This window comes from Seriola aureovittata, chromosome 1 (genome assembly GCF_021018895.1).
Source record: "Seriola aureovittata isolate HTS-2021-v1 ecotype China chromosome 1, ASM2101889v1, whole genome shotgun sequence".
Lineage (NCBI taxonomy): Eukaryota > Metazoa > Chordata > Actinopteri > Carangiformes > Carangidae > Seriola > Seriola aureovittata.
In genome coordinates, this window is record NC_079364.1 from 1,452,574 (window position 1) to 1,464,478 (window position 11,905).

General features: G+C 38.4%; 1 protein-coding gene and 1 non-coding gene across 3 annotated transcripts in view; both read left to right on the forward strand.

Moving 5' to 3' along the window:
- LOC130167202 (nuclear receptor ROR-alpha A-like) overlaps nucleotides 1–5,920 on the forward strand; it is a 69,609-nt gene extending 63,689 nt beyond the window's left edge. For both annotated transcript variants that reach the window (XM_056373170.1, XM_056373176.1), the window contains 3 exons: nucleotides 492–602; nucleotides 723–835; nucleotides 1,095–5,920. In XM_056373170.1, coding sequence (XP_056229145.1) covers nucleotides 492–602; nucleotides 723–835; nucleotides 1,095–1,259 — 389 coding nt within the window. In that variant the 3' untranslated portion in view covers nucleotides 1,260–5,920. The remainder of the gene's footprint in view (nucleotides 1–491; nucleotides 603–722; nucleotides 836–1,094) is intronic.
- On the forward strand, nucleotides 5,409–5,481 carry trnav-uac (transfer RNA valine (anticodon UAC)). The gene has a single exon. It is a non-coding gene; the product is annotated as a tRNA-Val (tRNA).
- Nucleotides 5,921–11,905: the final 5,985 nt, after the last annotated feature.

Here is an 11,905-nt window from a genome sequence, read left to right on the forward strand (position 1 = left end):
GGACGCTTTCCTCCTGTTCACGTCTCCTCTGTTTATGATCAGAGGAAGAACCTCCGGACCTGTGGGTCACATGGTAGAAAACATGTATAGAGACTATGGCTGATAAACTGAGCACACAGGGGTGTTGAGGGAACATTTGCAGGTGTATATACTATATGAAAACACACACTAATAACTGGTGTTATTAGAAAATCGTGAATACGATATAATATCTCTGATGTTGTCCTGTGATGACTGAAAAGAAGAGATTCACAGGATGTGAACATTGTTCAAACCTCTTTCCCACTAACACCTCGACAAACACGTCCTCCCTCACACTTCATTAAACCTTTCACACAGAAATTCTCTGAAACATATGAATCATATTTTTACACCATCACAGCTTTCTCTTCTCAAAACTCAAAAGATCAAAGTAGTTACGTGTTCTGTGGTCATCACTATTTTAATTTGTGTGTGTGTGTGTGTGTGTGTGTGTGTGTGTGTGTCACCAGGCTGTGATGATCTGATCACGTCAGTGTTTGACTTTGCTAAGAGCCTGTGTTCACTGCACCTGACGGAGGACGAGCTCGCTCTCTTCTCTGCTTTTGTTCTGCTCTCAGCAGGTAAGTCACTCCCCTCAGGTTCACCTCAGTCCACTTATCCCAGTGTGTCATCCTGAGTGATCTGCTAGATAAATGTGTGTGTGTGTGTGTGTGTTTGTGTGTGTGTGTGTGTGTGTGCAGACCGGTCGTGGCTGCAGGAGAAGCTGCAGGTGGAGAAGCTGCAGCAGAAGACTCAGCTGGCTCTGCAACACGTCCTGCAGAAGAACCACAGAGAAGATGGAGTGCTGAACAAGGTACACATCTGAACACACACACACACACACACACACACACACACACACCACACACACACACACACACACACACACACACACACACACACACTGAAGCCCCAGAGTTTATTTCTGAATTGTTGTTTTCCTGCAGTAATCTGAAGTATCTAAGATCAGCGCCTAAAGTATAAACTAACCTTTACTCCCCTCCTCTCCTTGTCTCCTCCTTCCTCTCCTCGTCTCCTCTCCTCCTCTTCCTCCTCCTCCTCCTCCCCCTCAGCTCAGATGTAAGGTCGCAGTGTTGCGTTCACTGTGCAGTCGACACACAGAGAAACTGTCGGCGTTCAGAGCCGTCTACCCCGACATCGTCCGGACGCACTTCCCTCCTCTTTACAAGGAGCTGTTTGGCGCCGACCTGGAACTGACGCTGCAGAGCGACGACTGAACGGCGGTCACTCGCTCCGCAGAGCCGACCGGCACCGAGCTGCTGGATTCAGACGCACTGAGCCCGGTTTGAGCAGCCACACAGAGGACAGGACGAGGACGAGGACTCGTGGAGGCAGAGGCTGCTGCACTTTGCACTGAGAGACCTGAACTCCTCCTCAGTTTGTCTTTCTTCACCTCCTCCTCTCGCTGGGCCTGGATGCAGCGAGGAGTCAGGTGGTCTCCCTCCACCTGCATCAACACACATCTTGTATCAAGGATCTCGGATCTAGCTCTGACGTTAAAAGGTACTTTCAGTATTCACACTGAAACCCGTTTGTTTTTCCTTCACTGGATTGTCGAGACGTCGCCTCTTCTACCGACGATCTCTTCACGTCCAAACAGTGGCACTGCAGAACTCATTCACACGTCCTTGAGAAAAAAGCTTCAGCTGCTGAGCTTCTGTGGCTGAGTGAGCTCACCGGTCCTGGACGGATTACTGAGCGGACCTACAGGACACAGACCCGAGGGCCCTTTGTCTCATAATCCATCCATAGAAATGGTAACTAGCTGGTGCTGGTGCCGAAGTAGCATATCTTTACAAACTGCGGGATGTCCACTAGAATTTAAAATAAAGTTCTGTGTGTTTGAATGACGCTTGGCAGAATAACATGGGTTTGTATTCAGACACTGTTTACAGTCACCGAGTTTTAGAGGTTAAATTTCCAAAAAGTCACCAAATGAAAGTTTGTAGAGAAAACTGTGTAAAGGGCTGTAACTCTGGTACATCACCATCCTTCCTGGGGGGGGGGGGCTGGAAGTTTCTCTGTGGAGGAGGTTGAGATGAGCTCAGCTGGTCTCTGTTAATTTCTCCTGATGTCTGTCGATGCATCACTCAGGTTAAAGGTCACAGGCGTCATGTTCACATCTTGTCGGGATGTTTTTACTTGATCATTAATTGGCAGAAACCTAAACAGCTGCAAACAATGCGGTTGATAACTCAACATTTTATTATTACATTACTTCTTTTCTTGAGACTGTGTTAATCTGTCAGAAACAGTCACCTGTGGAAACTCGAGAACAAAGTCAGATGAACCTAAAACCTCATGAACAAACAGGTAGAAAATCAATCTGCACAAACGGAACCAACACAAGCTCGAAAAACCTTCCAGACACGTATTAATATGATACAGTTTCAAATTAATGACTCTGACTGAGGCTGAGGCTCATGGGTACTGTAGTCTTTAAAGTAAACAACAGTTGTAGAAGTTGTAACTGTAAATTTACAGTGAAAACGAGGTCAGGAAGCCGGAGCTCTGTCCACAGGTGAGACTTGACCAGGCAGCAGAAATTCATCAGTTCTGGTTGGTTTTGTTGTGTGTCATCCTCCATGATTTCGTTCAAACCCCCCCTCCCCATCCTCCCAGCAGCCTCCTCTTCCTCTGAGTGTCTGATGCCTCTGTGCTCAGTGACAGCAGCATCACACAAGCAGCAGCTAGTTCATTCACAGTCAGCAGTGAGCCTGCAGCGCCATCTGGTGGCCATGACTCATGAGTGCAGGCGTTCAGTTCAGGGCCGCAGCACGACGAATGAATCCAGAATCAAATCCACTGATCAGTTCTACATTCCTTCAAATCCCTTGTTGAATCAGCAGCAGATAAAAAATGATCCACTTCCTCGCTTCCTTCCTCTGCGGATAAAAACTCCTCACTGTAGTTTTAAATCAAACATTCAGGAGGAAGTAGTTTATTTTTTTGGGACTATTTTCAGCCTCTGAAATGAGACAAATCCAAGAAAGAACTGCTCATCATTACATGTTTATATTTTACTGAAAGAACAACATTACTTCAGCGTTCACCCAAATTAAAGCAATAATAAGAGCAATACACACACTGCGTCATGACGAAGAAGCTATGCAGAGTGAAGTGATGAGAATATTAATACCTGTTGCACTAATACCTGTCTATCTAATCTACTGCCTGTGTGTGTGTGTGTGTGATGTGTGTTGTAAAGTTTCAACCATTTTCATTGTTTGGACGACAGACTGCTGGGAGGAAATGCTTTTACCCATCATCCACTGCTTCACTTTTCCACAGAACTGCAGGAATTTACTGGACAGAGAAAAAGTCCAGGAGGTTTTTCATGTTCAGCACATTAAATATTCATTACTTACCAAACCACTGACGGAATAATTCAGTCTGAATGAACAACAAATGTAGAGGAGTTTGTCTTTGGCGGAAACTAAAAATAGCATTTCCTGTTTCCTGTTCATACTACTACTACTAAAGGTAGAGAGCGATTCTAATTCAGAGAATATTGCTGTGCGCTAAAACAAAAAGTCCAGTTGCTACACAGCCCTGTACGGAAGCCCTGAAAACATGTTGTTGTTTTTTTTCCATCAGTGTAAAAAGCCACCGAGAGGCAAATTATTTTTTTCCTGGGGAAAAGAGCGGCTGTTTTGAAGAGATTACTTTTTTTTCCCACGATAAAACAAGATGCTTTTGTAATACTGATCTCAGCCACAAGTTTGTTTCTTTTTTCATTTGAGAAAACAATCCTTTCAGAGGCAGAAGAAGTGTTTTCCTTCCCAGAAAAAAATATCCTTTCCTTTCAGGGGTTGTTTAGACAGATAACAAAAAAAAACCAATCACTTGCCTCTCGGGGCTTCCGTATGCGAAACAAAAAAAAAGCGTCTGGGACTGAGATGCAAAATACTATTCCTGCAAATTAGCAACAGGAGGCACTGGTATAATACTGTACATCAATAAGTCACATTCTTATGAGGAACATATTAGCAAACAGCTAACGTACCACATCCTGCAGAAACAGGATGGACGTCTGTGTCCTCGTGTCATTATCTTCGATTTTCCAACATCGTTTGTTAGTAACATCCAATCATCGCGTGTTAGCTCTTCAGGTGGGGGTGGTTTTCTATACCAAGGTGAGAATGACTCAACTATGCAGACAGACGAACCAACCAATCAGGTATTCTAGGGCTGATACTGATCAACAGATGCTTCCTGTTCATCAATAATGTTTACAGGGCTCTATAAAGCTGGAGGACGCACAAGCGTGAGATTTTTAAATTGGTCAAAATCCTGACTTTGTTCCCCGCGGGTCACAGTGTGAAAACACTGGATCCTACATTTCACACAATGCAACTCGATAGCATCTGTTTTTACCAGAGCCTGCTGTTACATATACGACCCTGGTCTTCAACCCAGGCGTTATCAGTCATGTAAATGTGACTCTGCAGAGGGCTTTTAATTTGAAACATCAGGTCGAGCCTTAACATCTGTTTTCTCACTCTGAGACGGACCAACCACGATGTACTTGACTCTGTCGCTCTTTAACAACCGCAGTACGTTTCCCGTGTTATTTTTCAACTTCAAGACAGAAAGATATTCCTCTACAGTAGCAGTTGTTCATTTTAATGACTCAGTACATTTGTCATATTTCATTAAACAAAATCAGCAGGTACATTCAAAAACATCAGGATAATATTTAAACGATATACCAGTTTTGAATAACACGTCCTCCCACCTGCTCCATCCCACCACATTGGTTCTCGAGGTCCAAAGTCCAAAAAAAAAAAAATTTCTGGCAAATAATGAACTGAACTTTAGCCATAACTGAATGTCAAGCAATAATGTAAATGTTGTATTTTATCTTTCTGTGTATAGTTTGAAAATATAGCATGTCAACACAGTTTCTAATTTATAAAATTAATTTTGGGGTCTTCTTCTGAATCCTGTGTTACTGGCTTATTTACTTCATCCGTCACATGACCACGTGCACTGACGACAAACTTTCCTCCCTCCACGCCACCTCGTTGGTTTGGCTGTCGTTATGTAAGTAACTTTATTAAAACGTCTGTACAGGCCACAGGTACATACTGCTATAAATGGCTACTGAGCGTCACACTTTCTATCTGTTGATTGATCTGCATCATGATGTATAATATCTGGTTTGATATGCACTGCTCTCTGTTAGATTTAGTTTAGTTGCAGGGAGCAGCAATTTTGTGTTTCTAATATGCGTGTGGTGCTAGTTTAACTTTAACGGTGGCAGGGTCTGGATTTTAACAACTATGCCACATTGTGTGTTTCCTCGTGGGGCGACACGTTAAAGGAAAATTCAGTCTTTTAACATCTTGCATTTGCATCACAGTGGTTCCATAGTGTAGTGGTCATCACGTCTGCTTTACACGCAGAAGGTCCTGGGTTCAATCCCCAGTGAAACCATCCTGTCTTATGGTCACATGACCGAAGGCAACTATGGTAACAAGAGAAGGTCAAAATTCATAGTGTCCATTTCAAAATCTGCGCCTGTCATGTTACACAGGAAATGAACATTTGCTTTTTCTTCACAGCACCGTTCTAATCTGAGCGAGTGATTTGATCAGACCTTTGTGTATGATTGAGGTACACAGCTTCTCTTCCCCGGCTGCTGTCCTGAGTCGTTAGAAAAACTGAATTTTCCTTTAAATGATCAAATGTAATTATGATTATGAAATATCATAGTCGGAGGATGTTATTGCTCAGCCTGCACCTGTATCAGTGCGTCAGGCTCGGGCCTGTTTCTTTGTTTGAACTGGTCAAACATGACTTCCTTTGTTTTGATACGAAGCAGAGCTGCTGTATCTGAAATGTGCTGAAAATAAAACAGAGAGAGAAACGCAAATGTTTGTTTTCTTTCAGAGTCAATGCACAAGAACATTGTTCTGATCACTCAAGTTGCAAGCTTGAATCCAAGCTGACCAAGACCTCTGTGCTCTGCCAAGGAGCAGGGTGGTGGGGCTCTTCAAAAAATATCAAACTATTCTCTTATCCAGAGTTTGGTGGGAAGCTTTCCTCCACAGCACCATCGGCCATCAAACTACATGAATGTAATACTTTTGGGGCGGAAAGCAAGGAGAAGGGTGAGGTAAGGTAAGGTAAGGTTAGTTAAGGTAAGGCAAGGTAAGGTAAGGTGAAGTAAAGTATGGTAAGGTAAGGTAAAGTAAGGTAAGGTAAGGTAAGGTGAAGTAAAGTAAGGCAAGGTGAGGTAAGGTAAGATAAGGTGAAGTAAAGCAAGGTTAGGTAAGGTGAAGTAAAGTATGGTAATGTAAGGTAAGGTAAGGTGAAGTAAAGTAAGGCAAGGTGAGGTAAGGTAAGGTGAGGTGAGGTAAGGTGAAGTAAAGTATGGTAAGGTAAGGTAAGGTGAAGTAAAGTAAGGCAAGGTGAGGTAAGGTAAGGTAAGGTGAGGTGAGGTAAAGTAAGGTAAGGTAAGGTGAAGTAAAGTATGGTAAGGTAAGGTAAAGTAAGGTAAGGTAAGGTGAAGTAAAGTAAGGCAAGGTGAGGTAAGGTAAGGTGAGGTGAAGTAAAGCAAGGTAAGGTAAGGTGAAGTAAACTATGGTATGGTAAGGTAAGGTAAAGTAAGGTAAGCTAAGGTGAAGTAAAGTAAGGCAAGGTGAGGTAAGGTAAGGTGAGGTGAAGTAAATCAAGGTATGGTAAGGTGAAGTAAAGTATGGTAAGGTAAGGTAAGGTAGAGTAAGGTAAGGTAAAGTAAGGCAAGGTGAGGTGAGGTAAGGTGAAGTAAAGTATGGTAAGGTAAAGTAAGGTGAAGTAAAGTATAGGTTAAGTAAAGTATGGTAAGGAAAGGTTAGGTGAAGTAAAGTAAGGTAAAGTAAGGTCAGGTAAGGTAAAATGAGGTAAAGTAAGGTAAGGTCAGGTAAGGTGAGGTAAGGTAAAGGAAGGTATGGTTTGGTGAGGTAAGGTTAGGTTAGGTAAGGTAAGGTAAGATGAAGTAAAGTAAGGTACAGTAAGGTAAGTAAGGACAGGTCAGGTCAGGACAGAGAGAAAAAAGAAAAGGAAACGGGACAGAAGAAGAGGAGACAAGCCAAGATGAGGAGCCAAGCCAAGACATGAAACAGTAGTTTCCTACATGAAATGTCTGTATCTGCCATGTGTTCCTCTGTCCAGCAGATGGCAGTAGAATGCTGGTGAGTCTCTAATAACCTGCAGTAGAAGTGGAGTCTGTTTTTTCAGCAGAAGACACAGATTAAACCAATTTTCCCTCCGACACTGACTGCAGAGTTCATCACAGTGTTTGAATCAGATTACTTCATGACTGATGGAGTTTGTGTCTGAGTTCGGGCTCAGTATCAAACTGTAAATGTTGGTGTTTCACATGAAAAAGAAAAAGACAAGTCAGGAACCTGAGTCACTGACAGCTGATGGACTCGCTCCATTTCTTTTCAGACTTTGACACCTTTTGTCTTCATTGTACCTGCTCTTCACTGAACTCTGAACTTTCATGTGTGATCCAGCTTTAAAAACTGAAGTAGCCTTTGCAGCTTCCTTCACTTTTGTTTTTCCACTCATCTGTCAGACCTCCTGCTCCCCTCCAACGTCTTTCCTGAAAAAAAGAAATTTATATCCCCTGTATATTTTTGTTTCATCACATTTTCAACCCGATTCTGTCATCTTTCCACTCACTTTCCCATCAACCTGTCCTGACTTTGTGACGTCCAACACTTTGTTTGTAATATGGTGTAATGTCAGTAAAGGATTCAGTGTTTCTCTACCAGAAATATTTTTCTTTCAATGTGGTGAGAGCAGAAATAAATTGCTCATGCTTTATTTTGTCCTAATTATTTCCTGGGAGGTTTCCTGGAAGCAGCTACATTGCTGCAAGTGGTTTAGTTCTAATTATAAAGAAGACAGGCAGCGTTTTGAGACGGTTCAGTTAATTGTGTGAGTTTATAAACTGTTGATTTACTGTTGGAATTTCTGAATATGTCAAAAAGTAATAGTTTGACATGTTGGGGAATATGCTAATTGGAAATAGGTTTATAACTAGCTTCTTTCTATTTATTACACTGCTAATTTTAAGAGGCAACGTTAGTTGTCTGATGAGGTTGAATTTGATGTTAAAGAATAAACTTAAGTCCTTTTCAGCTTCAACTAGCTCTCCCTCCATTGGGTCTGTAGGTGGCACCAATGTCTCAGCCTTTTAGCCTGTTTAAAGCTGCTTGAGTCGCCTGCAAAGACATCGATGATGATGATAGTGCTGTAAGGGGGTAGTTTTCAGTTCAATCAGATTCCTTGTTTCACGATTTGAGTGAAACAATTTTTGTTTCTTAGGCACAGCAGTAATTTTCTACCTATTCGTTGGCTCCAGTAAATGTAAGTTTGTAACCATGGCAGTGTAGATAGCACGGCCACGTCACTGCTGTATAATGTGTCATTATAGACGTTCGCACCATGTTTGTTATGAAGTCATATTAGATCATTCCAATGTGCCCTACAAGAGACTACATCTCCAAGATAACCGATTTAGACAGGAAGGGTGGGGTTTATCTCAAGGCTCATGTCATGTGAGAATATCACAGTTGTACCTAACGTCACTAGAAAAATGTCAAATGGTGTTATTTCACCGCGTTAGCTAGCGTAAAACAGCAAGCTAACCCAAGCTTCTTCTTCATACTATGTAGTTTTTATGTGTTACTATACTATGTCATTTTTAGAACTTTTTATGCCATGCTATACTATGACATTTTTATGACCTTTTATGCCTTACTATACTATGATGTTTTTATGACTTTTTATTCCTTACTATACTAAGATGTTTTTATGACTTTTTTGCCTTACTATACTATGTCCTTTTTATGACTTTTTATGCCTGACTATACTATGATGTTTTTATGACCTTTTATGCTTTACTATACTATGAAGTTTTTATGACTTTTATGCCTAACTATAGTATGATGTTTTTATGACTTTTTATGCCTTACTATACAATGTCGTTTTTATGACTTTTTATGCCTTACTATACTATGATGTTTTTATGACTTTTTATGCCTTACTATACAATGTCGTTTTTATGACTTTTTATGACTTTTTATGCCTTACTATACTATGATGTTTTTATGACTTTTTATTCCTTACTATACATTGTCGTTTTTATGACTTTTTATAACTTTTTATGCCTTACTATATTATGACGTTTTTATGCCTTTCTATGTTATGACGTTTTTATGACTTTTTATGCCTTACTATACTATGACTTTTTATGCTTAACTATACTATTACGTTTTTATGCCTTAATATACAATGTCGATTTTATGACTTTTTATGACTTTTTATACCTTAGTATACTATGACTTTTTATGCCTTACTATACTATGACGTTTTTATGCCTTACTATACTATGTCGTTTTTGGGACTTTTTGTGCCTTACTATACTATGACGTTTTCATGACTTTTTATGCCTTACTATACTATGACTTTTTATGCCTTACTATACTATGTTGTTTTTGTGACTTTTTATACCTTACTATACTATGTCGTTTTCATGACTTTTTATGCCTTACTATACTATGACCTTTTATGCCTTACCATACTATGATGTTTTTATGACTTTTTTGGCCTTACTATACTATGACTTTTTATGCCTTACTACACTATGACATTTTTATGACCTTTTATGCCTTACTATACAATGTCGTTTTTATGACTTTTTATGACGTTTTATGACTTTTTATGCTTTACTATACCATGACGTTTTTATGCCTCACTATGTTATGATGTTTTTATGACTTTTTATGCCTTACTATACTATGACTTTTTATGCTTTACTATACTATTACGTTTTTATGCCTTAATATACAATGTCGATTTTATGACTTTTTATGACTTTTTATGCCTTACTATACTATGACGTTTTTATGCCTTAATATACAATGTCGTTTTTGTGACTTTTTGTGCCTTACTATACTATTATGTTTTTATGACTTTTTATGCCTTACTATACTATGACTTTTTATGCCTTACTATACTATGACGTTTTTATGCCTTAATATACAATGTCGATTTTATGACTTTTTATGACTTTTTATGCCTTACTATACTATGACTTTTTATGCCTTACTATACTATGACGTTTTTATGCCTTAATATACAATGTCGATTTTATGACTTTTTATGCCTTACTATACTATGTCGTTTTTGTGACTTTTTATGCCTTACTATACTATGACGTTTTTATGACTTTTTATGACTTACTATACTTTGACTTTTTATGCCTTACTATACTATGACGTTTTTATGCCTTAATATACAATGTCGATTTTATGACTTTTTATGCCTTACTATACTATGTCGTTTTTTTTACTTTTTATGCCTTACTATACTATGACCTTTTTATGCCTCAATATACAATGTCGTTTTTGTGACTTTTTATGCCTTACTATACTATGACGTTTTTATGACGTTTTTATGCCTTAATATACAATGTCGATTTTATTTCTTTTTATGCCTTACTATACTATGTCGTTTTTTTTACTTTTTATGCCTTACTATACTATGACCTTTTTATGCCTCAATATACAATGTCGTTTTTGTGACTTTTTATGACTTACTATACTTTGACTTTTTATGCCTTACTATACTATGACGTTTTTATGCCTTAATATACAATGTCGATTTTATGACTTTTTATGCCTTACTATACTATGTCGTTTTTGTGACTTTTTATGCCTTACTATACTATTATGTTTTTATGACTTTCTATGCCTTTCTATACTATGACTTTTTATGCCTTACTATACTATGTCGTTTTTATGCCTTAATATACAATGTCGATTTTATGACTTTTTATGCCTTACTATACTATGACTTTTTATGCTTAACTATACTATTACGTTTTTATGCCTTAATATACAATGTCGATTTTATGACTTTTTATGACTTTTTATACCTTAGTATACTATGACTTTTTATGCCTTACTATACTATGACGTTTTTATGCCTTACTATACTATGTCGTTTTTGGGACTTTTTGTGCCTTACTATACTATGACGTTTTCATGACTTTTTATGCCTTACTATACTATGACTTTTTATGACTTTTTATGCCTTACTATACTATGACTTTTTATGCCTTACTATACTATGACGTTTTTATGTCTTACTATACAATGTAGATTTTATGACTTTTTATGCCTTACAATAATATGACTTTCCATGCCTTACTATACTATGAGGTTTTTATGACTTTTTATGCCTTGCTATACTATGACGTTTTTATGACATTTTATGCCTTATTATACTGTCGTTTTTAAGACTTTTTATGCCTTACTATACTATAACTTTCCATGCCTTTCTATACTATGTCGTTTTTATGACTTTTTATGCCTTACTATACTATGACTTTCCATGCGTTACTATACTATGTCGTTTTTATGACTTTTTATGCCTTACAATAATATAACTTTCCATGCCTTGCTATACTATGACGTTTTTATGCCTTAATATACAATGTCGATTTTATGACTTTTTATGCCTTACTATACTATGAGGTTTTTATGACTTTTTATGCCTTACTATACTATGAGGTTTTTATGACTTTTTATGCCTTATTATACTGTCGTTTTTATGACTTTTTATGCCTTGCTATACTATGACGTTTTTATGACATTTTATGCCTTATTATACTGTCGTTTTTAAGACTTTTTATGCCTTACAATACTATAACTTTCCATGCCTTTCTATACTATGTCGTTTTTATGACTTTTTATGCCTTACTATACTATGACTTTCCATGCGTTACTATACTATGTCGTTTTTATGACTTTTTATGCCTTACAATAATATAACTTTCCATGCCTTGCTATACTATGACGTT